Below are 23,093 nucleotides of genomic sequence, written 5' to 3' on the forward strand. Positions count from 1 at the left end.
GTTCAGGATTTAGTTGGGATCTCGAAACAAGCGTTCAAAGCGAGGCTTCCAGGCTGCTTGACCGAGACGAGCTCCAGACCTCGATCATGGCTACTTGAATTCGCAGTAAACCTCGGTGCGACATGTCTCTACTAGACTGCTAGCGACTGGGACTCGTTCACGCCTACCTACTAATTCGCCTAGAATACTGTACTTCGACTACTAACATGGTCCTCCTCCGATTCGCGCCCTCACCCACCGGCTCCCTCCACTTGGGCGGCCTCCGAACCGCGCTCTACAACTACCTGTATGCACGTAAACACGGCGGGAAGTGGATCCTGCGCATTGAGGATACCGACGCTGTGAGTAATATATCTCCTTCCTGCGAATAGGAAATGTAGAAGACGCGTGCGGGATAGACGAGGTATGTCCCCGGGGCAGTGGACAATATCAGAGAAAGCTTGAATTGGGCTGGGTTGGAGTATGACTATGGTAAGTCTGCTCCGCGTTCTGCGGGAGGTGTGTTCGGGTGTTGAGTAGGATTAGGACCTATTAAGGGAGGTCCGCATGGACCGTACTTCCAGGTAGGCTAGGTTTATGGGACACCAGGTACGTTTGTTTGGCTGACGAGGGCAGTCGGAAAGGCTGGACTTGTACAAGATGTACGCAAATAAGCTGCTAGAGGTATGTCGCTGCTTCACTTGTCTGGCATACGTCCGTTCACCTGAGTATTTTCGCTGCTCTAGTCCGGCCGTGCGTACAGGTGTTTCTGCACACCCGACCGCCTGTCTGCTACCCGAGAGAGACTGGCACGCTCCGGTTCCAATGAGACGTACGACAAGGCGTGTCTGCATCTCACGGACGAGGAAGTCGCGCGGCGCGTGCGCGCAGGGGAGAAACACATCATTCGTTTGAACGTACGTCCCACCCCCACATTGCTCATCTTCGAGCACTGAGCATTGAAATACTTTAGGATGGGAACTTACCACAACGCCCTGCCCCTCACGACATCGTGTTCGGTGCGCTGAAAGACACGCACGCATCCCTCCCGACGGACCCCGTCCTGCTCAAGTCGGACCTCTTCCCGACATACCATCTCGCGTCCGTCGTAGACGACCACGAAATGGGAATTTCGCACGTCGTACGCGGTGAGGTAAATGGCGTTTGTCTGTCTACATTCTGGTACTCACATTTAGGGACGTTCGGGTGCGCAATAAATAGGAATGGCTGCCATCATTACCGCTGCACCTCGACCTGTACGCGTGTCTGTCCCTCGCCCCGCCGCAATTCGCGCACCTCCCAATTTTACTAAATAACGACGGGACAAAGATGTCGAAACGCAAGGGCGACGTGCAGGTTATGGATTACATCGTGAGTACCACTATCCTGCGTCCTCTCGTATATATATCCGACCTTTGTACAGCGCCGCGGCTGGGAGCCTGCCGCGGTATTAAATTGGCTGGCATTGGCGGGATGGGGCGTGCAGCACGAGAACCCAGATACCAGCGCTGGGTCGACGTCTGCGTCATCCGCGCCCGCACCAGACAGCACGGCTCTGATGACGCTGTCTGAACTGATTGAAAAGGTGTGCAACGAACACTTCATTACCTCCCGAGGACTTCTCTAATCTTGGTTGCGCCAGTTTGACCTGTCAGCATTAACCCACCGCCGCTCGGTTCTTGACCCCAAGAAGCTGGAGTACATCAACAAACATCACCTCACGCGGGCGTGGTCGACCCCGGAAGGCCTGGACAACCTCGCGGCGCGGTTACACGACTCTGTCAAGGCTGCCTTCCCCCTCAGGTTTGTTCCCTTTTCTACTCCATCAACCGTCACCGCGGATGCACTTACTTCGTGGATGTTGTATGCAGCCAGTACACGACGGAAGACTACATCAAGAAGGTCATTCCAACGCTGCAGGAGCGCGTGACGAACCTGCAGCAGTTTCCCTTCCTCGCACCATACTTTTTCATCGAGCCCGACTTCTTCACCGCGGAAGCTCATGAGATGGTGAAGTCGATCAGCCCATCAGAATACTGTAAGCTACCAGCTCTGCCTGATCAAGCGGCCGCGACTGATATTTTGTGCAGCTGACGTTACACGGGCGGTCGCGGCCCGCCTTGAAAAGCCTGATATTGTGTGGGATCAGCAGAATATATCCGCAGCCTTACACGAAGAATCTACAAAGAGCGGTATCAAGAGCAGGGTATTCATGACTATCCTTCGACACGCCCTCACAGGGATGAAGGTAGAATGCGTGATTCTCTTATGCCATTCTACGCTAATGCGAAGGTTGCCAGACTGGTCCCTCAGTGGCGGAGATTATGCACACAATTGGTCCAGAACGTACACTGGAACGGCTACACACCATCCGCGGCAGTCCACTTGTCAGCAAGATGTAATTATTACTCGTATTCTAGGGGAAATTATGCTACAAATCAGATGCGTTTGTAATGATACATGGGTGTGCATGGGGAAAGACAGTTCTTCGAAAGCAATAGTGTAGTAAGAAACGTCGCATGTTATAGGGCTTCCCAACCTCCATTGTCGACAGTAGCCTCTAATTTCCGTGCTACCAGCGTAGGGATGCCGTTGGTTATCCAATTCTTGCGGATATCCTCCCACCGGGCGTGATGGAGATATTGTCTTCGTCCTCTTCTGCATACCGACGTCAGAACATTGAGGGTGGGTTACAAGGAATGACTCACCTCATGGACACGTCTACCTCTCCGTGCACGTCGAGGTATGGCGGCGATTGGAACGCACCGCTGCCGGCATAGAGATATAATACGGAGCAGCGTTTCACGAGGAAATACAGCCCGATAGCGCCTCCGCACCTGCGAGGCGATCAGCCCCATAATAAAGTAGATAAGGCTAATGCTTAGCTTACTCTCTCGTATGTATATTGCATTCGCCCCTCTTAGCATCGAGGTCCCAGCAACAGTGACTTTGCAAGCAGACGACTGTTCCACATATCAGACAGATTGCGGCGTCAGCAGGGACAGCCTTGCATCGCGTGCATGTCATCACTTTCTCGTGGTCGCCAAACAGGTTGTCCAGGATCAGTGGGAGCTGCGCGATACGATATATGGTTGGGTATTCGAGAGTGACGCCAAAGTTGAACTGGGATGCAACCTGGGAGTGGCCATAGTGAGCACACCAGCCAGATAGGCAATTCTGGAGGGTGTCTTGCTTAGGCAGGTCACTAAGGGGAGGGATACCCAACATAACCAAGAGACGGCGATACTCTGAGGGCTCCTCGCCTTCGAAAGTAGGGGTAGGATAGGCAGATGGGAGTACTGCACGGCACAGAATGGCCGCCCGACGAAGAAAGGGCAATGTAAACGAATACAGCAGCTTCTCAAGACGGGATTCTCCGAAAGTCTGAAAGGCCAAAGTAGCATTGTGCTCGAAAACAGGGGAGTGACGAGCGACAGACATGAAGAAGATCCGCACGTCGCCAAAGATGTCTTCATGCGAGGTGTACGCCCCTACACTGCCGTTCAAGTTGCGCGTCTTGCTGCAGAAATACACTAATCCGATGACGGTGCGGGCCAGACATGCATAGTATGTCAGCACGAGGACATGACGAAGCATGTCTGGAGCAACAGCCGCTGTCTCCACCAGCAGTGTGAAAGGATCGCGAAGGAGTAACGGTGAAGAGAATGGCGTCAGGGAACTACGACTCCATTCTGGGAGTAGTCGTTTGATGATGGCCTGTCGCACGGCGTCCTTCCCTTCGTCAGCCCTGCCTTTGAATTGTAATGCAGTCAGCTTGACTAGACATCTTAGCAGGCCTCCGATACAGCGTGTCTGAGCATCTGTGAGGCTGTCGGCAACTGTGGAACCAGGAGAGCCACAGCCACGCTGAGCCACCTCTAAAGATGCGATCGTATATCCGACCAACTCCTCAGGCAGATATAAACCCACCCCTCGCTCGCCGTCTTGCGGCTCTAGGCGGTCTCGGAGGTGCCGGGTCTGCTGCGACAGCGTCCTAGTGATGACCATAACGGTATCGACCATCCTGTGCAATTCAACATTTTCCCACCTGTCGTGCGTCCTTGAATACTGTGGATAACCGACATCTTGGGCAGCCCAGAATACAAATTCGCCTGTCCCATTCCTGAACTGCAATGCATCAAGTTGGGGGTCTGGTTTGGACTTGAGTATACTGATCCCTGAAGCTCGGACCCAATCAGAAAATGGCACTTCGCTGAGGGTAGCATCGGTTGGTAAAGACAGGGGGATGATAACGTTCCCTAAACTTTTGCATAGGGGGCAAATATATTCTTTACGGGGGATATTTTCTGGATGATTCCTTGTAGGCTGCGCTCGGTGTCGAGATCTGATGGAGGCGCTGTATGTCTGAAAACATTCCAGGTGCATCATATGGTTGCAGATCGACCCATAGACACCGAAGCGGGTGCTCTGGGAAGGAAATCCGTCGAAGCTGAGATTCTGCCTGTTCTTCGCATCTCTTGCGTCCGCGTCTGGAGGTGGAAACATTGTGTCATTTGCAGTTTGCCTAGATCGATCCAAGCTGGGTGCCGTCTGAAGAGCCTCATAGAAGTACGTATGCTGACCATCTGGGTGCCGTCGTATGAGACGGCTTGGTTGGAGTAATCCGAGGAGACCAAAAGCTTTGGCAGAGTTCAGATCCTCTTGACATACGATGCAAGTTCCATAGGACTCTGGTTGCTCCACCGAAGTCGACTCGTCCTCCTCGTCGTCGTCGTCCACGTCATCGAAATTATGCGCGAAACTAGCTTGCTGAGCCTTCATCTGCCTCATTATTGCTTCTTGCCTCGCCTTAGCAGCGCGTTTCTTCTCATCTTCGGCATCAGGTCCAGTTTGAGCAGGGGCAATGACTTTCCTATGTAACCTAATGGCCGCCGGGACGTGCTGGTCGAACTGATCAAGTATCCAAACAACACGATCCTTATACGGGACGTAAGCCTTGTCGTGCTCCATACTACATACGACCTCCAGCAGGGTCTTCTGTTCAAAGGTCTTCGCGAATGCGAGATTACTGAAAACCACCGGCCTCTCTACCAGCGCCAACATGATAAGATGCAAACCCTGGTCGAGGATAGCTTCTGACGAAGGAGGTGATGCACCAGAGGATTTGGTCATTTCGACAATGTTGTGAAGGGCATAGAATATGATCTGTAAAAGCGCTTCTGACTCGAAGGCATGCTTCAACACCGTGAAGGGTCCATGATTGATGTCCAGGGGTTGGGGAACAATAACCGGGTTCTGGATGCCTTTCTTCTTCAATCGGTTCTTCAGAATGGTTTCCACCTCCTCACGCTTATTCCGCGTATAATGGTAGAAGAAAGGGGTCACTTCATCGAACACCTCGTCCTTCAATTCGTACAAGCCGGAATCTGTTAGGCCTTCAGGCGGCTTGAAGTCTGCCACCTCTTTCAAGACACGCTCGAAAGAGATATCCTCTACCATACGTTCCGCAACGCGCTTGACGAGATCTGTGAATGTGCAGGGTCCCACAGCCAAGGCATGGACTATTTCTCGCCGTATAGCAACCGGAGTCGGGAGCTTGGAAGGGGCGGCTTTCTCGCTCAGAATGGTGATAAGGACGTAAAGAACTTCCTCAACCATGCCCATCAGCTGAGGTCCCTCGTAAAATGGATGGATAGTCGCGCCGGAGAAATAATGCAGCAGCTGAAATCGGTCCAATATCGTGACGAAGACGAGGCTTGGATCGAGGATCACAAGAGCCGTCTGCAGGATGAACAGGTCCTGGTCATAACATAGTTCTCTGAGCATAAAGTCCCGGTAATGCAAGAGCTGGCCTCGGATTGCGAACCCGTTCCGTACCCACAAGCCCGTCCGGATCTGGGCTATCATAGCGAGCACTGCAGGTGAATCATGTGTGAAGGTCAAACATACGATGAGGGACCTCAAGCACGTACCTCGTAGAGGGAAGTCCACCATAGTTAGCAGGGCTCGCTCACTCGCTTTTTGGAGTAGCAACTCCCGGAGAGTACGGCAACCTACTTCTCGCAGATTCTCGTCGCTCAGGATATCCACATGTTTGAACAACTCCGCCAGAAGCCAGTGGAGCGAGTGATGGAAACTCACCCACCCTTCAAGCACGTCGAAATTAACGATATGGTACGGCGCACCTCCAAATTCCACGTCGTGGAATGCAATGGGAGTGAACTTAGACCGGTCAAGCCGATCGTTCGTCAGCGTGCAAACACTGAGAATATGGTGTATGACCGTGTCGATGGCTGCTACCAGCTCCGCGGTCGTGGCTCTCCCAAATGCTTCGCCGTAAACCTTGATTACGCGTGACAGCGACAAAGTGACATTGAACACGCTGATCCATGCATCCGTCTCGTATTCGACGTGGTTCGTTGCTGCGCGTTTGTTCGGATTGATACACATAAACAGCTGGCAGGTGCTTGAGAACATTCGGATGAACGATTCATTATGCGCAATGAGCTGCTGCACAGGCTCGTTGTGGCAGAGATACCGGAGGTCGCTGAAAACCGGCATGAAGCGCTTAGACTTGAATGGGGATGCCTCGACGTCGAGATCTGCATTCCATCGCGGGTTCATTACAATGCGTTTGTCTTGGATTTGGTTCGTGAAGAAGGCAACAATTACGTTGAGCAGGCGCGCAACGACGTTGTGGTGCTTGACGATGTGTAAAGCAACGGAGGGTACGGTGAACAGCTGCAAGGCGAAGTACTTAATGGACGTCTCGGCTTCGCGATCCACGAGCAGATACGCGTCGATGACACGGTGATAGACGTGCGCAAAATGGGAGGCTGTAAGAGGACGTATAAGATACGGCATGTACAAGAATATGAAGATACATTTACCTACAGCCAACTTATGATCGTGACTCAGATTAAGCACAGATACGTATATCTCTTTAAGGTTGAGACGGGGCCGTTTCCACAGTTTGGTATGAAACAGGAATAGCCATGTTAGTCGAGATGGATTGACAGCATCGGCGACAGCGGTCAGTGGTCCCGAACTCGAGTACGAGAGCGTCTCCCGTGAACGGGGAGAGAGCAGCTGCTCGGCGATGAGCTCCCGCAGGTATATCGCGTCGGTGCCTATTCGACACCTCGTTAGGTCCAGCAACCACTCAATCATCACACTTGAAATGTGTTCCCGGAACGTGTCGTGTGCTCTCCTCACCGTCACCCCAAGGTCAACCATAGCGATCTTCTTGGCCATTTCTAGCAAATGGGCTCCATTGCTCCCCATGTCGATCACCTCCCGCCCGATCTCATCAATCCTGCATGTCATCTGGTACGCGTCGTCCCTGGGCAGCCCTGTTAAATCAACAATCAAGTCCGTGACTTCAGCAAATGCGTGTTTGTCGTCGTTCCAGACAATGAGGGTGTATGTATCCTTAACCATCGGGTCCGCGGTGGCTTGCGTCCGCAGGTCCGATTCGGTCTTCGACACACGCGTCTCCTCCGGTGAATAGTCCAAAGTATCAAGCACGTAGTCGAGCGCAAAGGCGATGGCGCGGCTCATAGATTCCCGCAGCTCGTGGGGCACCGTCACCCGATGTGGGTAATCTTGCACGGGGAGGACGTCGGATGCTAGAATGGTACGCGGAACGACTCTAGGGGTTGAGCGTATCGCTTGCTGGACCGCGGCTTCCAGGGCTTCACGAGCTCCCGGAGCAGGAGGGTGGTGCGGACAGTCGATGGGATTGCGCCACGCTTCAACATCCCCACAATCGCAAGAGCCACCGGACTGCTGGGCTATGAAAAAGCTGACATTGTGGTCTGCGTGATTGGATGCGTGAAAGCATCGCGCGCACAGTACACAGCTGTCATCTAGCGCACAATCCCTGCGGCATACCGTTAGCGTTCGTCTAGAGCGAGGAGATTGACTCAACGCACTTGCACCTGAAACAACTCTCTCCCTTCTTGAATATATGCCCGCATGACATTCCAGGGACCACCGGCTCGGGCTCCCCAGCGCCGCAGAACTTTAGCTTCGATTGCACTTCGCTCAGTGTGGCGTGCATAGGCAAGCTCGAGTTGTTATTTGGCAAGAACAAGTGCGAGTAGTTTCCCCAGAATACACCGTACAGCTCTGATAGAACCTCTGCGCGCGCACTCGCTGTAAACACGTATTTCTTGCCATTGGGCATGGCGTCGAGTCTGAATCGGACGTCCGTAAGCGGGTCATCCTGCCTAAGATCGAGCGGATTCCGGTGCTGCATTATCGAGCTCGGCATCCATCGTCCAGCAAGAAGAGATCCAAAACCCGCCATCTTGCAATAAGCCTAGACGGCGTGGTCGTGTACTGTCGCCCTGTACTATATAGGTATTGAACAGGAGGAGATGATGGTGGCGCGAGAGGTGCAAGCGCCGCCACCGCGTTCGTCGCGGTCGCGTCTGCGTCTGACTTTCACTTGCACGCGTAACTAACTGTGCTGCCGGCCGGTAGTACAACAGCGATGGCTGCACGCAGTTCATTCCAAGGAACCTCTTCTATGATACCCTCGTCGTCGTCTTCAATGGGCCTGACAAGCGGCCTCGCTCTCGCCGAGGCACCCCCGCGCATGATGGACGGCCCCGCCATGGATTACTTCCTCATAGAGATGGTGCAGACACTCTCGGTGTCCTCAGCGGTCGCCACTGCGCGAGTGAAGAAGATCGAACAGGAGATGATCGAGGCGGGGTTGATGCCTGCGCCGCCGCCAGTACCGGCGAAGAAGGAGAAGGAGTACAATGTGCGGGATTCGACGACAAGTCTATCCTCGGCGAAGGGGGCTAAGGCAGAGCCGTTAACCGAGGAAGAGGAAGCACTGAGGTTACGCTTAGAGGCGGTCGGCTTGCATGTTGGGTCGAACATATGCGAACGGTGCGAGGCACAGTGTACTTCGCCCTATTGATAGTAATGCTCATTCGTTTTGGAATGAGGTAGCTTATGTAGGGATAGACCCCTGTTCTCCGATACCTTAGATATGATCAAGTTCATCTGCAAAGACCTCTGGGTCGCTTGCTGGGACAAGCAAGTCGACAACCTCCGGACAAACCATCGCGTACCATGCACTTACCCTTCGCCTGGCACTATCTGACCTCTCCTTAGGGCGTGTATGTTCTGCAAGACAATTCCTTCAAGCCAATCTCTCGCATCTCGTCCTGGGAAGGAAGGGCGGATGCTACCAAGCGGGCGCGAATGGTACGGAGAATCCTGCCACATAACAGAGCTATGTGACTGATGTATATATCCTTATTATCATGACATACTCAGTATGTGGCCATGCCCGCTGGAATCATTAAAGGGGCACTCTCAAGGTTAGGGTTACAAGCCACAGTGGTACCTGAGATAACTTCGCTGCCGCAATGTAAGCACATTTTCGCCCGTGCACTGGATGTCATTCGTTGATCATGGCTATTTGTCAGGTACATTCCAAGTTAAACTACCCAAAGGTTCATAGCGACCTGCTGGCCGAGACGATTGGTCTAGTGCCGTTCGAGACTTCACAGGGGCTCTCCGGGATGGGCCAGGGGAGGCCCTGAGTGGTGGAGAGACACAAGTGCGGTAAAGACGCAGACTTGCTGCATAAAGACAGACGGGAAAGGCGGTTGTGTTGTCGACCTTCCAGCCATCGTGATGCGATGGATGCGATGCGAGGAGTCTTCATTGGAGTCCCCTTTGCTGCCCTGCGAAGCAGAAACAATGCCCATCAGGGAAAATTCGGACGATGGCCATGGCAGATAGACGCTTTGTACTGGCAATGACTACGTGCTATAGGGAATATATGCTACAATAGCGCACAGTAATGTGGACTTCGATTCCGACATGCTCTCGTATCGACAACCAACAACAATAAACGACAAGTAACGTAGGACCTAAGTTCTGCGATAAATACAGTCGACTCTGTCTTAACCCATACCTGTCATAACCCATAACCTGTAATAACCCATAGGTTTTTGGCCTCCACCGACATGGTAGATAGTAAAAACCCATAAGTCTGCCGTATCCCATAACCCATAACTTTTTGGAGGGTCATAACCCATAAAACAACCTATATTAGGAAGGTGCAGGTCTCCTTCCCACGAGAACCTGGACTATCTCGACCCTTAATTCTCGGTTCTCGTGGTATTTCAGAAGATAACCCTTACCAGATTCAAGATTCCGTATCTAAACGTTGTCATAAACGACGTCCGGCCTATACCGAATAGGCTGTCTGTCACGCTTACTAGGTAGTCACACAATGTCACACGCTCTGGTAACCCATAGTCTGCAAAAACCCATAACTTTTGGGTTCCACGACCCGTTATGGGTTAGGACAGAGTCGACTGTAGACTAAAACCGGGCACACCATGAGGATGTCGCCAAAAAAGAAGAAAATAAACTCGAACGAAGCAACGAAGGTGTGTGTGCATTCTCCGGTCCGGCCAAGAAGCAAGACAAAGATTAGTGGACGAGGACAAAGATGTACAATATACACAACAGGATATCACTATGCACAGACGGAGACGGCGACGGGACTAACGGACAACAACGGTGCGCGGCGGAATAAATAGCGGGGTATGATCCCAAAATTCCGAGGAGCAAGTATGTTTTGGACAACAAAAGATGGGTGGATAGGGGGGTCACGTAGACATGGGCGTGCCGCTGATCGCAGTGACGCCCCGCAGCACGTCGGCGCTCGCGCGCAGGAGGCCCGGTATGGCCATGTGCAGCTGCTGCAGGGACGAGCGCCGCCTCCTGCGCGTCTCCGGGGATGCGCTCCGCGGCGACACCCCCTCGGACTCCATTGACGTGGCGGATACCGCAGAAGAGGTGGATGCTTCTCGGCGGGAGGGCACAGGGTTTTCCAGGATGGGCGACTCGCTGGGCTGCGGGGCTTCGCGGCGGGAGAGCGACGGGGGGATGGATATGGGCTGCGACGCCGGTGGATGCGGTGGCGTTGAATCAACGTCGGCGGTGAGTCCTGGGGAACCCGGCGGCGAGGACGAAAGGGTAGTCGGCGAATCGACGGCGGGCGAGGGTAGCCAGAGGGAGGGGTCCGGAGCAAGGAAACCCTTTTCGCACTTCTTGCTCGTGAAGGGCGCAGGGGATTTCGGGGACGCGCAGGTGATAGACTCGCTTGAGCTCTCGCGCGTGGGGCTCCGTGCAGTCGGGTCGACGTCGTCCTTCATCGTGGTGAGACAGGAGGTGGACCCTGTGGGACTTGCGGAGGGCGACCGGCGCGGAGAGGGAAGGGGGAAGAGCTGGTCCTCGTCCTCTTCTGGGATTGGCGATGCGCGCGGTATCGAGGGACTGAGGCCGACAGTGCTGACTCCGAGACACGGGGGATCGTTGGGAGAGCCAGGGCTGCGCGACAGGTGCGGGGATTCGTCATTCAGGTTGATGATGCATTCCCGCCCTCTGTGGTGATCGTGTTCATCGCCGGATCCGGACGACCGCCGCCGCTTGTCTACCTCATCCACGCTGAGCACACGCCTCTCCAAAGACGACCTGACGCTCTCCCCGTATCGCGCGCCAGATCCTTCGTCCGATGAGCAGCTGGAATTGCGTCTCCGCCGCGCGCCCCGGGTGAACCGCTCCTTCCATTCCGCGCCTTCTTTCAGGCTCTCCTCAGTAGTGTGGATGCAGTCGGGGCAGCACGCGCGGAGGGGGATGGTGACAAGGTCTGGGCGGGGAGACAGGGGCACAGAGCAGCGCCGTACAGGCCGCGGGCTCCTAGGTGAGCCTGGCTCGCGATGAACGAGGCACGGTGATAGCGGACTGGGTGGTGCCTCCTCGCGATCGCGCGTGAATGAAGATTTCTTCGAGATGATTCTGGCGGTAGGCAGACGATTCAATACACCCTCAAGCAAAGACTACACAGAGCAAACACACTTTGGAACGGTGACCCTGAAGAGCACAGGCCCTTCCTCGTTAGACTCGATGTCCGAGTCCGAGACAGCGCTCGAGCCCGAGCTGGTTTTCCTGTTCCACAGCGGCAACGAATATGACTTCATGACGAGCCTCGGTCTCCTCGATTTCGACGCAGGCTCCGGGATGAGCACGCATTCCTGGTCGAACCTGACCGCCCTCTCCGTCACCAACCCGTCCTCGGACGCACTCGCCGCAGACGGCGTCCGCATCGAGGTCGACGCTGCACTGTCCGAGCTCATCGACATGCTGGTTGTCGCTGGACGCTATAAAGAAAGCAAGACGAGGAGGCCCGCCAGCGATGGAGCTGGAGCTAGCCCAAACATGCTCGCTTTTCTGGTCAGGAGACTTCGGTTCTTCTGGCTGTTACCGTTTCTAGAACCAAGCCAGGTAATGGAAATGCCATATTTTTGCCATATATGGTAACCATACCCCACGAACCGAGTCGATCCGCCCGGTTCGTCACTCTCCCGCGATCATTACTTGGCTTCTTTTCGTCCGTGGTGTGGACCAGGAACCACCCCAATACGGACGCTAACCCTCTTCGCATCAAGCGAGCTCACTAATCGGACACAAGGAGTCGCACAGGAAGCAGAACTGAGCGCTATTTGAGATCAGATGTTGCCAGGCAGGCGAGAATGAAAGACTCGGGATGTCGTAGCTAATGGCTCGTATCATTCCTCTATTGGACATCGTGTCATGGATGATATCAACATACAAACTTCTGGGAAGCCGGGACCGGCTCAACATACGACCACGTCCTGAACGCCATCAAACGCGGAGCATTCCTCTCACGCATTCGAGTATGACAGAACGAGAGGGGGGAGGCGGATGGCTTTGAAGGTGCATTCCCCGGAATAAAGGCCTGACAGCCCGCCGTAGTATGCACCGAAGGTTGCGACGATGCCCAGCGCACCTCCAGCAGTGTTCAAATGTGCATTACCTGTCTTGCCTTCAGTCCATGTCAGGAATCAAGATCATAATCATACATACCTGTGAAACAACTGGCGGATAGACAGCAAAGAGCGCAGACAGTGCTGCCAAGGGTGAAGACGACGGAGAAAGTCGTCCGCAGCGACCCGATGCAGAACAGAAACGTTATCCAGCTGTGCGAGCATGACGAAAGAGACTTCAGCGGAGAAGAAGCGATGAAGTCAGGACTCATGGCTTACCACCAGATGGCCAAGAATATCCCGATAGCATGGGTGAACTCCTCAGTGACGACACCATTCACAGAGTACGCTTGTCTGTGTTTCATTTCAGGACGCGTGTGCAGGTATATGGGCATATATAGCACGGTGACTCACGCTAGACCGATCCTAGGGAGATACAGCGCGCCGTATGTAAAATTGAAGCCTCCGTATGTTGAGAACACAACGCTGCAACGCAATAGAGAACTATGATGCATTCGGAAGAGTCGAGCACACTCACCCTCCGAACGTGTTGCTGTAGCACCAATGCTTCGTCAGTGGAGAACATGAATCAAGGACAGCCGCAACACACCCAAGGAAAAGCGACCACATGCCCACTAGAGTCTGCATGATCCCTCCATAGCTTTAAAAGAGAACGGTCAGTGTTGCGCCTCTCCATTATCAAGCTGGATACGTACAACATAGCGAAAACCAGGACCATATTCGGCGTATGCACGTTCCCCGTGCCCAGCGTAATCAGCGACGAGCACAAGAACACCGTCCCGTACGCCAGCATCCCCAGCGCGGTCTACCGTGCCACACATCCGCATTGAGTATTGAAACGCCTTCAGCCGTCATTGCACGACATACCGGGTTGGCAAAGACACGAGGCGGGGGCGGCGGCGCGTACGAGTACACGATCTGCGGGCGCGCGCCGACCTCGGAGACGTACTGGCGGGGCTGGCGCTTGAGCTTGTCGCTGCTACTCTGGCTGTCCGAGTCCCGCTCGACGATGGCGACGCCGTCCGACATTTTGTGGAGGTAAGGTGGGGAAGAGACCCTAGGTGGGCGTTTCGCGTGTTTATATAGCAAGCATGAGGAAACGGTAAGGTTGAACAGTGCCGCCAAGAGATTCACATACGCAGAGGATGACTGAACGTTCTCAGAGGGAGCTGCACGATGCTTCGGTGTTGAGAGAGATTGTTGCCATTTCTGCGATGTGGGAGAATGTTTGGGAGAAGCGAAGGGATATATGTATGAGCGTCATATGCTCCCGATGATTGTGCGAGGACTTCGGGGGGATATGGGAACCACGTACGTGCGCATGAGAAGGGAGGTGTTCGGAGCCGAGAGCGTTCAAGTAGAGTCGAAATCGCCACAATGATGGTGAAGCAGGACGACAGAGACTTTCTGAGTTCTTCCGCGCAACAGCAGGCCACCGCACCCACCCTGCGATGATGGACACAACGGGTCCGACGAAGGCTGGCTCAGGCTGGCAGGCAGCGTTGCGGCCACAATTGATTTATGCTTGCGGCGCCCGTTAATATGGTGGGGGGCCACATAACGGTTCCGATGTTATCACGAACGTGAGGAGCATAGGCGGCCTCCGTAGAACCACTGTACAATTGCGCCGATACCCGCGAGAACTCACTGAACCATTGTGCGTGGGTTACAGCTAAACCTGGACTAGAGGTGAGTATCGTTGGCTTCTCCAAGGTTCAGTTGCGAACGTTCGTCAAGAAAGAATATTCAGCGGTATTCCTGTATCTGGAGACACGCCGGAAGTCGAATATACCTAACCGTGGCAAGCTCAGCGGAGAGCAGAAAGCTTGTTAATCGCCGTCAATATCGCCAGAAAATAACATGCTCTCTTCATGGGAAGACTCCACTGCAAAAGACACGGTGGTCGTAAGAAGGATCTGCGAAGTCAAATAACCAATGCCCGGCCAGGTACACTTGAGGAAAGGAAGACAGAGGGCAACACTTCCATCTGTACCAGTCCCCTTCTGTGAATCAGTGTGATGAATAAACTGATGAATAGTTCCGTTGGCGTGCCTGTCCGAATAGACATCGCCCCGACGAGACACTTGGCGGCGCGCAGCGGAACCGAAACACGACCCGCGGCGCCGAACCGCGAACCCGCGTCGAACCGGCAACTGTATAGCCGGATCATGTATTCAGGCTATGTGAAGGAAAGCACATTCCGGCGTTTGAGGACGATGATGCGGGGAAGGGTCAGGCGCGCATTGCCTTCGACCGCTATAATTGCAGCTGTAGCCTCCGCTTTCGACGGTGACAATCGACTAACATGAGCGCACGACTTAGCCAGGTCTCGGGGCACTTGACGAACTCGTATGGGAGGGGGCTGCTCGCGGGCGAGGTGGCGATTGTTACCGGTACGTACACCAGAACCCCGCATTACATTCGCCTCCGTGCATTGTAGAGATGTATAGGTTTTGACTGTGTTTGTGTTCAGGTGCCGCGCAGGTATAGTCGTCGAAGGCTTTATGGAGCGGCCGGAGCCTGACTGACCAGCTGGGGATATTAGGGCATTGGCCGGAGTGTAGCCCTCCTCTTCGCCAAGGAGGGCGCGAAAGTCGTCGTCTCAGAGTGCGTAGAGTGTATAACTTTGTGGCACGATCTGACTGAGTTGTCGCAGTCTCGATGAGAAGAAAGCACAGCTAGTGGTTGACGAGATCAAGAAGGCTGGAGGGGACGCCCTCGCAGTCGGCGGTGATGTCGGAGCGGATGACTTTCCCAAGAAGATTCTTGATGCCACAATCAAGTGCGCTTTTCGAGTCCGAGTACATGACCCATGAACTGAAGAACGTAACTATGCAGAAAGTATGGCAAGGTAAACCACATTGTCAACAACGGTGAATAACTCATACCATAAATATAATACGCGATTTACGTCTAAATCGCCTCATTATCACAGCTGGCTTCACCTTCGACCGCATGTTACATACTACTCCCGACGATGCCTGGGACATCATCATGAAGATCCACGTCCGCGCGCCCTTCCGCCTCATCCGCGAGGCCGCTCCCTACATGCGAGTGAAGGTGTGTACCTACCTAACTCACCGCAACCTACCGTCATCCACCGATCACCTTCCTTTTGGCCTGTAGGACCAGAAGAATCGCGAGAATCGCTCGATTATCAACGTCTCCTCCATCGCGGGCCTGCACGGCAACGTCGGTCAAGCGAACTACTCCTCCGCTAAGGCCGCCGTCACCGGCCTCACGAAGACGATCGCGAAGGAGTGGGGCGGGTTCGGCGTCCGCGCTAACACCGTTGCATTCGGGTACATCAAAACGAGGTAATTATCCAAACTTATAAGCGCCTCAAGACGAATCGGAAAGAGAGGCTCACAACTTGGTTATCTAGGTTGACTCAGGCGAAAGAGCAGGGCGCCGCGATCGAGATTGAAGGAAAGAAGGTTGCTTTGGGTATCCCGGGAATGAAGGAGCCTGCGCCCGACGCCAACTACCCGAACATCCCGCTGAACCGCCCCGGAGAGCCTGATGAAGCTGCTGCCGCGGTTCTTTTGTACGTGTATCACTATCAATTGTTGATTAGACAGTTCCACTGACTATGACTTATGTAGCCTTGCATCGCCACTGGCGTCTTATGTTAGCGGGCATACGCTTGAGGTTACCGGCGGGCAGGGCATCTAAGGGCATTCTGGATGTCAAGTCGTCGCTCTCACTGTCATCGTTTTCTTGTACATTGCATATGATAACTAAAACTAGTTGCGAGGGTTTGCCTATACCGACAAGAAAATAAAGACCTGACACGGGGTTCACTCCGCAAGCGCATCATGAGCCCTGGCTGCATTGCCAGGCATGGTTGCCGTCTTAATCCGACAAATGGTAACTTTGGAGTATCATAGTCGCTGAATTGTAGACGTCCACTTGCTCCTCGTTTTTGGGCTTGGGAAGTGCCGCATTCAAGCAAGGCGCCTCTCCAGAGATAGATATGCTTTGCAACTGCAAAAACCGACAGCAAGATCAAATACTATCCAACAAATTCGGCTCGACCAGCGCTAACACATGTAGAATCCCAGGACATCATCGTGGCGACGCCAACAAAGTCATGAAGTACCAAGCACACCATGGACGAGCGTATCCCTCCATTCACTACCAGTACCACCATGCTCCTCGTCCCACACATCACTCTGCCCCACCTTCCTCTGGATGACTATACTCGGAACGACCGAGAACGCCCTCAATCTACCGCTCTGTATCAGCCACGCGTATGCCTGGTCGATCGCCCGGGAGTATGCGAAGGGCGGGTATCGTAGATGGAGGAGAAGACGCGCCGCGCCTGCCTTCGTCACAGCGTAAGCGTGCGTGCACTTCGGCGCGTTAGATGGGTGGAGAGGAGAAAACGCCGAATAAGGGGGTAAAGGTAGGGCTGGGTGCAGCGACTCGTTGGACCAACAGTGCCCTATGTCAGGAGTGCAGGGGAGATTATCGCAGTCCATTAAATTATCTACGAATTTGGATAGTAGAATAAAGGCATATATTCACCTAGGAAAAGCATATCCCAATGTGGAGGCAGAGCAGGCCACATATCCCAGAGGCGTTCTTTGATATCGTATTCCATGTCCACGTCGTCTTCGAGTATTATATACACTTCATCAAGAGTGGTCGAATTGCCAGGCTTGTTAGCGATATTCCGGATAACCGACAGGTGTGAATGCCAGCAAGCAACCTTGGCGGGGGTGAGGAGCTTGTAGGGAGGCGCTGATGGTGTATATGGAGGAATCGTATTGTTTTCAGTGGCACACATCAAAGGATCAACGAGAAGAGGAGCAGGTCCAGTCCCAGGCCATTGAGAGGGGAGAGCGTGTTCAGAACCCCAGCCATCCGCTCCAGAAGGGTTTATCGTGGCGCGGGACAGAGTATTCAGATCCATATCTTCTGGCCAGTGGAAGTATTCTAAGCTGGGCGCCTTGACCTCGGTTGAGTCCTCAACGTAACTCCTACTCTTCGAGCGTTCCAGCCTGACTCGTTCAATTATCCTGGAGATTGCACTATCATCCGCGTCGAGCGCATCCACATAACTCCATTTAAGATTGAGTGCTCTTCGCAAACGCTCCATATCCCGTTTTCTGTCGTAACGTCGCGGAAGAGAGATAACATAGATGCCAGATGAATCAGCCAAAGTCTGGCCAGCCAGCATTGTCGCCCTATTCGCTCCTCCGTATCCTTTCCACCCAGGTGCAGAGCCAAGCTTCAGCATTACAGATGCGAAAGTCCACATGTGGGGAACCAGCCAGATCAGAGAGAACAAGGATACTGCGACCACGGCAACCAGCAGAAAACGGATATATCGAGCAGAAAAGGCAAACATATGGAATGGAGATATTTGATAAGTGATTCTGAGACGTTGGAAAATCGCTTGGGTGCACAAGCCAAGCCGCAGACCTCTAGTCATGACACGCCCAGAGAGGCAGGATGTCGATGAACTCGGGCGGAAGAAAGTTTGCTAACTGACAGCTTCCGGTTCTTTTTCGTTTTAGCAGCGTGGGAAGATTGCCACAAAGCACGACTCCCGAGGCCACAAAGCATTGAATTTGTAGGCAGCGACAAGATTACTTCACCCAACTACAGAAAAGCTTCTCTGTCATAGTCCAACAACATACAAAAGTGAGTAGAAGTCCTTGGGGTCAATATACAAGATACAAAACAAGATAGTTGGGTCAATGAGATTGGGAATCGACGAGATCGCCCCTCGGTCTACTTTGTAAACTTGTCGAAGATCTTGTTACCTCCTATGGCCACAATTATCAGCGGCTGAGTAACGAGATCTTAGTTTGTGACTTACTCTCCGCTATGCTACCTACTCGTCTCTCTATCTGTCGACTCGTCCCCGGCCCAGCAAGTCTATCAACGGCGTTCATCGCAAGCCTAAGAGGTGCCGCGGAGAGAAGAGGTGCACTCGGCCTGCCGTGAGAAGCATGAGGAGATGGGGGAGCAAGCGAACCGTGAGGAGCTGGAGGAGCATAAGCGCCATGGGGAGCCGGCGGGGTTGACTGCCTATAAGGCTCTATTGAGGACCTCCATTAGATTACTATCCTACCAGTCCCAAATTACTTACGCGGCGAAGAAGGATGGGCCGGAGGCGACGGCCTTCCGCTGTAGCCGAAACCTGATGCAGGGCAGGTAGGATCTACAGCCTGCGCAGAAGGGCGCGACCCAGGTCTATGAGCAGGCGGTTCGTATGCCTGGTACGGCCATTGGCCTTGACCCTGCGCTCCGCCACTGGAGTAATAATCATTCGAAGGATGGGCTTGAGGGAACAACGGCGAAACGCCCGAGGGATCATAGTACGAAGTGTCCATGGGGCGGAACCCAGGCTCGTCAGCAGCTGCAGGATATGCGCCAGGTGGCGGGCGCTGAGAAAGGGACGGCCGAGGGCGCAGAGGCGGGGGACCGACGTTCGCATGGGAAGAGGGCGGAAACCCGGGATAATGGGACGGCGAGTGAGGTGACGGGGGAACGTTCCACTCAGGCGGGGGCCATTGGGGCTGGGACGCAAGGGCCGGAGCGAACCCGCCGGGCTCGTACGTTTCCCGCCCAGGGCTTCCTTTCAGGTCCGGTACAGGTAATGAGATGGACGGTCCGGACGGGGGAGATACTGGTCTCGTCGAGGAAGGGACTGGGGGACGTGATGAACTCGGCATATTATGCGATATAGACTGTCGACCCAAGTCCTCGGTAATCTGGGATACGGATGCCGAGGACGGTCGCTTTCCCAGATCCACCAGGGGTTTGTTTGGGCTCGAAGAAGGACGCGTATCTTTCGGCGGTGGTGGGGGCGGCGCTGAGGAATGCGCCGCTCCCGTACTGTCGTGGTGGCTGTGAATAGACAGAGGTCGAGTGGAGGCAGGCGCTGGAGGTGGTGGTGCTGAGGAATGCGCCGATGCTGTGGTATCATCGTGCCTGTGAATGAACAGGGGTCTAGTCGACATAGGCGCTGGAGGTGGCCGAGATACCTGGGCCGCAACGCTACCCGCCGCCGGTGCACTACTGTCGCCCTCGAGGGAGTACGGCGGGGGAGGAGGCTCGTCTTCCGCCTTACTTGCGTGGCTAGCTAACCATCTCTGGTAATCGTCTGCACTTCCTCCGCCTGATCCTGAGCCAGAAGCACTCGGCTCATGCCCCTCGTCTTCATATATTGGGCGTGTCGACCAGTAATCTTGCAATTCCTTCGATGGGAATGTCTCGAGAATGATACGTTCACCACGCAACCCTTCTGCTGCGAACCCACATATGCGCATATACCTTCAATCAAGGTGAGATGGGATGAACAGTTGTTGATGTCAACTTCACTTACCAATCCGAAGGCAAGTCATAGCCGTCCTCATCTAAGGCCATGAATCGGAACTTGTCTGACACGGGTGATTGCCTCTTGTAAGGTACTACGGGCATGTAAGCTGTTCCTTCGTCGTATCTTCGATTATTATGTTACATAGAAAATCCGCAGGAGGACAAGGGGACAACTCACTCATCCCACATAGCACCGTAGATGGTACGGACTCCCAGACGCCGCGCATTCCATAGTTGTCTCCACAGAAAACGACCGCCATTCCGCTTGATGTCGTTGAACCCCCATTTACCTTCGGATAGATTATATCCCTATTAAATGCGATTATTGTCAGTACCACGCGACTGGGACATACTGATATACCGACCGATCCACCAGGTAATACCACCGGGACGTAGTCCACTTTCTTATGTCCTTCATCAACTCGTTTCTTCAGTAGTTCAACATCACCCTTGATCTTCTCTTCTGCGAATCTATCCGCGTCGTCCTCATTCCCATACCTACCGATAGTCCAAGGTGACAGGGCATCGAACTCCTCCAGCCAGATGTTCAGAAACTCGGGGTTCGGATCAGCATCCGCGACAGACGTCCGCCAGTGAGCAGGGACACCGCCGAATATGTATGCACCTCCTGGCGTAACAGAACGTATATACGATGTCACCGCACGGACCATAGCGGGTGAATGGTTTCTATCCGAGAAGCCGAAACCTGTTGTCCGAATGAGCATCTGTCAGTCACTGGATTTACGCGATATTATAGGATTCATACGTGCCCCATAGCGCAATTACCGGCTTTCCCTTCTCTCGCAGATAGTTGGGACTGTCCAGGATGCCCTTGTCCCGGATCAGGTGCAGCCAGTCTTGCTTAATGACTCGCTCTATCCTATCGGTAGGCACGCCCGAGACATCATACCTGCATACCAATCAGGCGTCTTCCCAATGATGTAAGTCGTTAGATGGGTACATTATCGCGAACACTCTGCCTTCCTTCTCAGCAGCTTCCTTGACCCGATCACCGACTTCATCGCGCTGGCGCCTGATGCCTTCATTACCATTTTCGACGTCACATTGGCCGAGGAAACGTTGCAGGAAAGCGCCATCCACGCCATGGCGGGCCATCCAGTGGAAATGCCTGTAACAAGCTGAACCCTGATCCATTTCGACAGTCGACGTCAGGATTACCGTACCTGTTTACTGTCTTGGGGTTGCGGGAGGAGAACAAGAATGCTTGGTCCCCATTCGCGTACTTCAGACCTGGTGCTGGGTAGAGCTCCGAGGGCGAGTACTCTGAAACATCTGGCCATAAATCGGTGTTGGGCCGGCCACCGTCAGGAATGGGGTAGTTGAACCAATGCAGCCAACCATGGTGTCCTGTACCTAGCTGTGAGCTTGACCCTGAGGGCGTCTTATGGTCTTACCTGGGCCGACCGGTTCACCGTCTCCGGGGCAAGTGAACCTTGGCAAGACTCAGCTGGAGTCTGGTTACGGGTGACAGGAAACACTCACCAGCCCTGGTACCCTACCATAAACTTATCCTGTATAGTCGAAGGGTCGGCTCTGATAGGGTTCCATGAGCCGATCGCCGCACGGCGAGGAAAGATACTCACCTCCTGAGCCGCTTCCCTCCATCCTCACTAGCCATGGTGAGCCGGGCAACGACGAGGATTACAAGGAACCTCTTCAGGCTGTAACACGTTCTTCGCTGTCAACGGTTCGAAGCAAGAGTCGAGAGACAGCACGCCGCAGTGCTTGCTGTGCGTATGTTTGACATCGTACTCAATCATAGAACAAGCGCTCGTGCCGGCAGTAAGTCCACTGCTGTTCCTGATGTCATGTTAGTACTGCCACTGTTACGCGCTGCGCTCTGATCGTCCCAGTCAACGATGGATGCAATCGCGACTGAGCTAGCCCAGTTCCTCGTCCAGCGCCTGCAGACGTAAGGGTGTATGCACCTGAATCGCCCGGGCTGTGATGACCCTGTCTACGTTCTAGCGTTCCTGCTTCGTCGCGTCTTCTCGTCGGGATCTCAGGCATACCAGCCTCGGGCAAATCGACACTCGCTGAACTCGTCGTGGACAATGTCAACGAGATCCTACACGGAAAGGGGGGCGAAGGGGATGTGACGGCCGTCCTCGTCGGTCTGGACGGTTGGCACCTTACCCGAGCGCAGCTGGATGCTTTCCCGGACCCTAAGCTAGCTCACGACAGACGAGGTGCTCACTGGACTTTCGACGGCGATGCTTATGTCGAGTTCGTCAAGTCCTTGCGACTACCCCTTTCTCTATCATCTGTGGTTACTGCGCCCTCCTTCGATCATGCTCTGAAGGACCCTACCCCTCACGCAGTGTCAATACATCCACACCATCGCATTGTAGTCATCGAAGGGTTGTATACATTCCTCTCCATTGAGCCCTGGCGACGCGCCGGAGAATTCTTGGACGAACGCTGGTTTGTGGATATCAGCGTGGAGGAGGCGACAAGGAGATTGGTGAAACGGCACGTTGTCAGTGGTGTCGCGAAGGATAAGGACGAGGCAATCTGGAGAGCAAACAATAATGATATGCCGAGTTCGTTGTACCCGCTCTCTTCATCAGAACACGACAGATAACGCTGACACTACTGCTACACCAGATGGACAGTTCATCATAGATAATTTACTAGATCCTACCCGGCGTATCGCCAGTGTCAACGATCCGGTATTTACAACTGAATAAGCAACACGTGAATGCAACATGCGGCCATGTAAGATGCCACACATTTTGAGCGATCGCTGAACTATGTATGCGTTTGATAGATCGGCTGTCCGTAGCTCTCCGATCTCGTGGGTCTTGTGCACTTTAGCCAACGCAGGAGCTGAACCTAATAGCGTAGCTCTGGCCAGGTTAGGACACACTGTCAGGCGCGACCACGGTACTATCTGTTCCACAGGAGGATCGTCGCCGGGTCACGATTGCTCGCTGATGTCCTCTTCAC

The 23,093-nt window shown here is 53.9% G+C and overlaps 9 protein-coding genes across 9 annotated transcripts; 4 read left to right on the forward strand and 5 right to left on the reverse strand.

Moving 5' to 3' along the window:
• Nucleotides 1-68: 68 nt before the first annotated feature.
• GLOTRDRAFT_109369 (glutamyl-tRNA synthetase) lies at nucleotides 69-2,627 on the forward strand. Its single transcript, XM_007863261.1, has 12 exons — nucleotides 69-341; nucleotides 399-471; nucleotides 526-563; nucleotides 616-663; nucleotides 726-896; nucleotides 953-1,132; nucleotides 1,201-1,350; nucleotides 1,403-1,564; nucleotides 1,622-1,782; nucleotides 1,851-2,017; nucleotides 2,070-2,227; nucleotides 2,280-2,627. The coding sequence occupies exons 1-12, from the start codon at nucleotides 207-209 to the stop codon at nucleotides 2,379-2,381; spliced, it is 1,545 nt and encodes a 514-aa protein (XP_007861452.1). The 5' UTR covers nucleotides 69-206; the 3' UTR covers nucleotides 2,382-2,627.
• Nucleotides 2,502-8,128, reverse strand: GLOTRDRAFT_113648 (uncharacterized protein; the record flags this gene model as incomplete). Its single annotated transcript, XM_007863262.1, has 6 exons — nucleotides 2,502-2,637; nucleotides 2,688-2,816; nucleotides 2,870-5,855; nucleotides 5,913-6,776; nucleotides 6,831-7,822; nucleotides 7,875-8,128. 6 exons carry the CDS (start codon nucleotides 8,126-8,128, stop codon nucleotides 2,502-2,504), a joined length of 5,361 nt encoding a protein of 1,786 aa, XP_007861453.1.
• Nucleotides 8,129-8,546: 418 nt separating this feature from the next.
• Nucleotides 8,547-9,775, forward strand: GLOTRDRAFT_113650 (transport protein particle TRAPP component). The gene is made up of 5 exons (XM_007863263.1): nucleotides 8,547-8,844; nucleotides 8,908-9,025; nucleotides 9,073-9,165; nucleotides 9,238-9,331; nucleotides 9,390-9,775. Exons 1-5 carry the CDS (start codon nucleotides 8,561-8,563, stop codon nucleotides 9,422-9,424), a joined length of 624 nt encoding a protein of 207 aa, XP_007861454.1. The 5' UTR covers nucleotides 8,547-8,560; the 3' UTR covers nucleotides 9,425-9,775.
• A 478-nt stretch (nucleotides 9,776-10,253) lies between these two features.
• GLOTRDRAFT_119138 (uncharacterized protein) lies at nucleotides 10,254-12,122 on the reverse strand (the record flags this gene model as incomplete). The annotated part of the gene is made up of 2 exons (XM_007863264.1): nucleotides 10,254-11,778; nucleotides 11,839-12,122. The coding sequence occupies 2 exons, from the start codon at nucleotides 12,120-12,122 to the stop codon at nucleotides 10,587-10,589; spliced, it is 1,476 nt and encodes a 491-aa protein (XP_007861455.1). The 3' UTR covers nucleotides 10,254-10,586.
• Nucleotides 12,123-12,665: 543 nt separating this feature from the next.
• On the reverse strand, nucleotides 12,666-13,862 carry GLOTRDRAFT_69567 (uncharacterized protein; the record flags this gene model as incomplete). The annotated part of the gene is made up of 6 exons (XM_007863265.1): nucleotides 13,484-13,862; nucleotides 13,378-13,428; nucleotides 13,182-13,253; nucleotides 13,050-13,121; nucleotides 12,868-12,980; nucleotides 12,666-12,817 (listed from the first exon to the last, which is right to left on the reverse strand). The coding sequence occupies exons 1-6, from the start codon at nucleotides 13,579-13,581 to the stop codon at nucleotides 12,666-12,668; spliced, it is 558 nt and encodes a 185-aa protein (XP_007861456.1). The 5' UTR covers nucleotides 13,582-13,862.
• A 1,146-nt stretch (nucleotides 13,863-15,008) lies between these two features.
• On the forward strand, nucleotides 15,009-16,640 carry GLOTRDRAFT_54115 (NAD P-binding protein). The gene is made up of 9 exons (XM_007862248.1): nucleotides 15,009-15,181; nucleotides 15,262-15,272; nucleotides 15,334-15,395; nucleotides 15,445-15,570; nucleotides 15,627-15,661; nucleotides 15,724-15,848; nucleotides 15,915-16,105; nucleotides 16,174-16,335; nucleotides 16,394-16,640. Exons 1-9 carry the CDS (start codon nucleotides 15,094-15,096, stop codon nucleotides 16,461-16,463), a joined length of 870 nt encoding a protein of 289 aa, XP_007860439.1. The 5' UTR covers nucleotides 15,009-15,093; the 3' UTR covers nucleotides 16,464-16,640.
• A 239-nt stretch (nucleotides 16,641-16,879) lies between these two features.
• GLOTRDRAFT_124971 (uncharacterized protein) lies at nucleotides 16,880-17,973 on the reverse strand (the record flags this gene model as incomplete). Its single annotated transcript, XM_007863266.1, has 2 exons — nucleotides 16,880-17,235; nucleotides 17,319-17,973. 2 exons carry the CDS (start codon nucleotides 17,971-17,973, stop codon nucleotides 16,880-16,882), a joined length of 1,011 nt encoding a protein of 336 aa, XP_007861457.1.
• A 557-nt stretch (nucleotides 17,974-18,530) lies between these two features.
• On the reverse strand, nucleotides 18,531-21,762 carry GLOTRDRAFT_124972 (uncharacterized protein; the record flags this gene model as incomplete). The annotated part of the gene is made up of 12 exons (XM_007863267.1): nucleotides 18,531-18,565; nucleotides 18,619-18,840; nucleotides 18,892-20,078; nucleotides 20,131-20,247; nucleotides 20,302-20,432; nucleotides 20,489-20,848; nucleotides 20,910-21,033; nucleotides 21,085-21,252; nucleotides 21,308-21,491; nucleotides 21,539-21,576; nucleotides 21,627-21,677; nucleotides 21,728-21,762. 12 exons carry the CDS (start codon nucleotides 21,760-21,762, stop codon nucleotides 18,531-18,533), a joined length of 2,652 nt encoding a protein of 883 aa, XP_007861458.1.
• Nucleotides 21,763-22,003: 241 nt separating this feature from the next.
• Nucleotides 22,004-22,834, forward strand: GLOTRDRAFT_69574 (P-loop containing nucleoside triphosphate hydrolase protein; the record flags this gene model as incomplete). The annotated part of the gene is made up of 3 exons (XM_007863268.1): nucleotides 22,004-22,056; nucleotides 22,113-22,687; nucleotides 22,752-22,834. 3 exons carry the CDS (start codon nucleotides 22,004-22,006, stop codon nucleotides 22,832-22,834), a joined length of 711 nt encoding a protein of 236 aa, XP_007861459.1.
• Between the last annotated feature and the right edge of the window lie 259 nt (nucleotides 22,835-23,093).

Source organism: Gloeophyllum trabeum (genome assembly GCF_000344685.1).
Source record: "Gloeophyllum trabeum ATCC 11539 unplaced genomic scaffold GLOTRscaffold_00001, whole genome shotgun sequence".
Classification (NCBI taxonomy): Eukaryota; Fungi; Basidiomycota; class Agaricomycetes; order Gloeophyllales; family Gloeophyllaceae; genus Gloeophyllum; species Gloeophyllum trabeum.

Bases quoted from the DNA above. Each gene is read 5' to 3' on its own strand.
- GLOTRDRAFT_109369 (XM_007863261.1), top strand. From the start codon at position 207: ATGGTCCTCCTCCGATTCGCGCCCTCACCCACCGGCTCCCTCCACTTG. The intron at 472-525 runs GTAAGTCTGCTC...GAGTAGGATTAG, and splicing joins TGGGTTGGAGTATGACTATG to GACCTATTAAGGGAGGTCCG. The intron at 1,783-1,850 runs GTTTGTTCCCTT...TGTTGTATGCAG, and splicing joins AAGGCTGCCTTCCCCCTCAG to CCAGTACACGACGGAAGACT.
- GLOTRDRAFT_113650 (XM_007863263.1), top strand. From the start codon at position 8,561: ATGGATTACTTCCTCATAGAGATGGTGCAGACACTCTCGGTGTCCTCA. The intron at 9,026-9,072 runs GTACCATGCACT...ACCTCTCCTTAG, and splicing joins ACCTCCGGACAAACCATCGC to GGCGTGTATGTTCTGCAAGA. The intron at 9,332-9,389 runs GTAAGCACATTT...GCTATTTGTCAG, and splicing joins GATAACTTCGCTGCCGCAAT to GTACATTCCAAGTTAAACTA.
- GLOTRDRAFT_54115 (XM_007862248.1), top strand. From the start codon at position 15,094: ATGAGCGCACGACTTAGCCAGGTCTCGGGGCACTTGACGAACTCGTAT. The intron at 15,396-15,444 runs GTGCGTAGAGTG...GAGTTGTCGCAG, and splicing joins GCGAAAGTCGTCGTCTCAGA to TCTCGATGAGAAGAAAGCAC. The intron at 15,571-15,626 runs GTGCGCTTTTCG...GTAACTATGCAG, and splicing joins ATTCTTGATGCCACAATCAA to AAAGTATGGCAAGGTAAACC.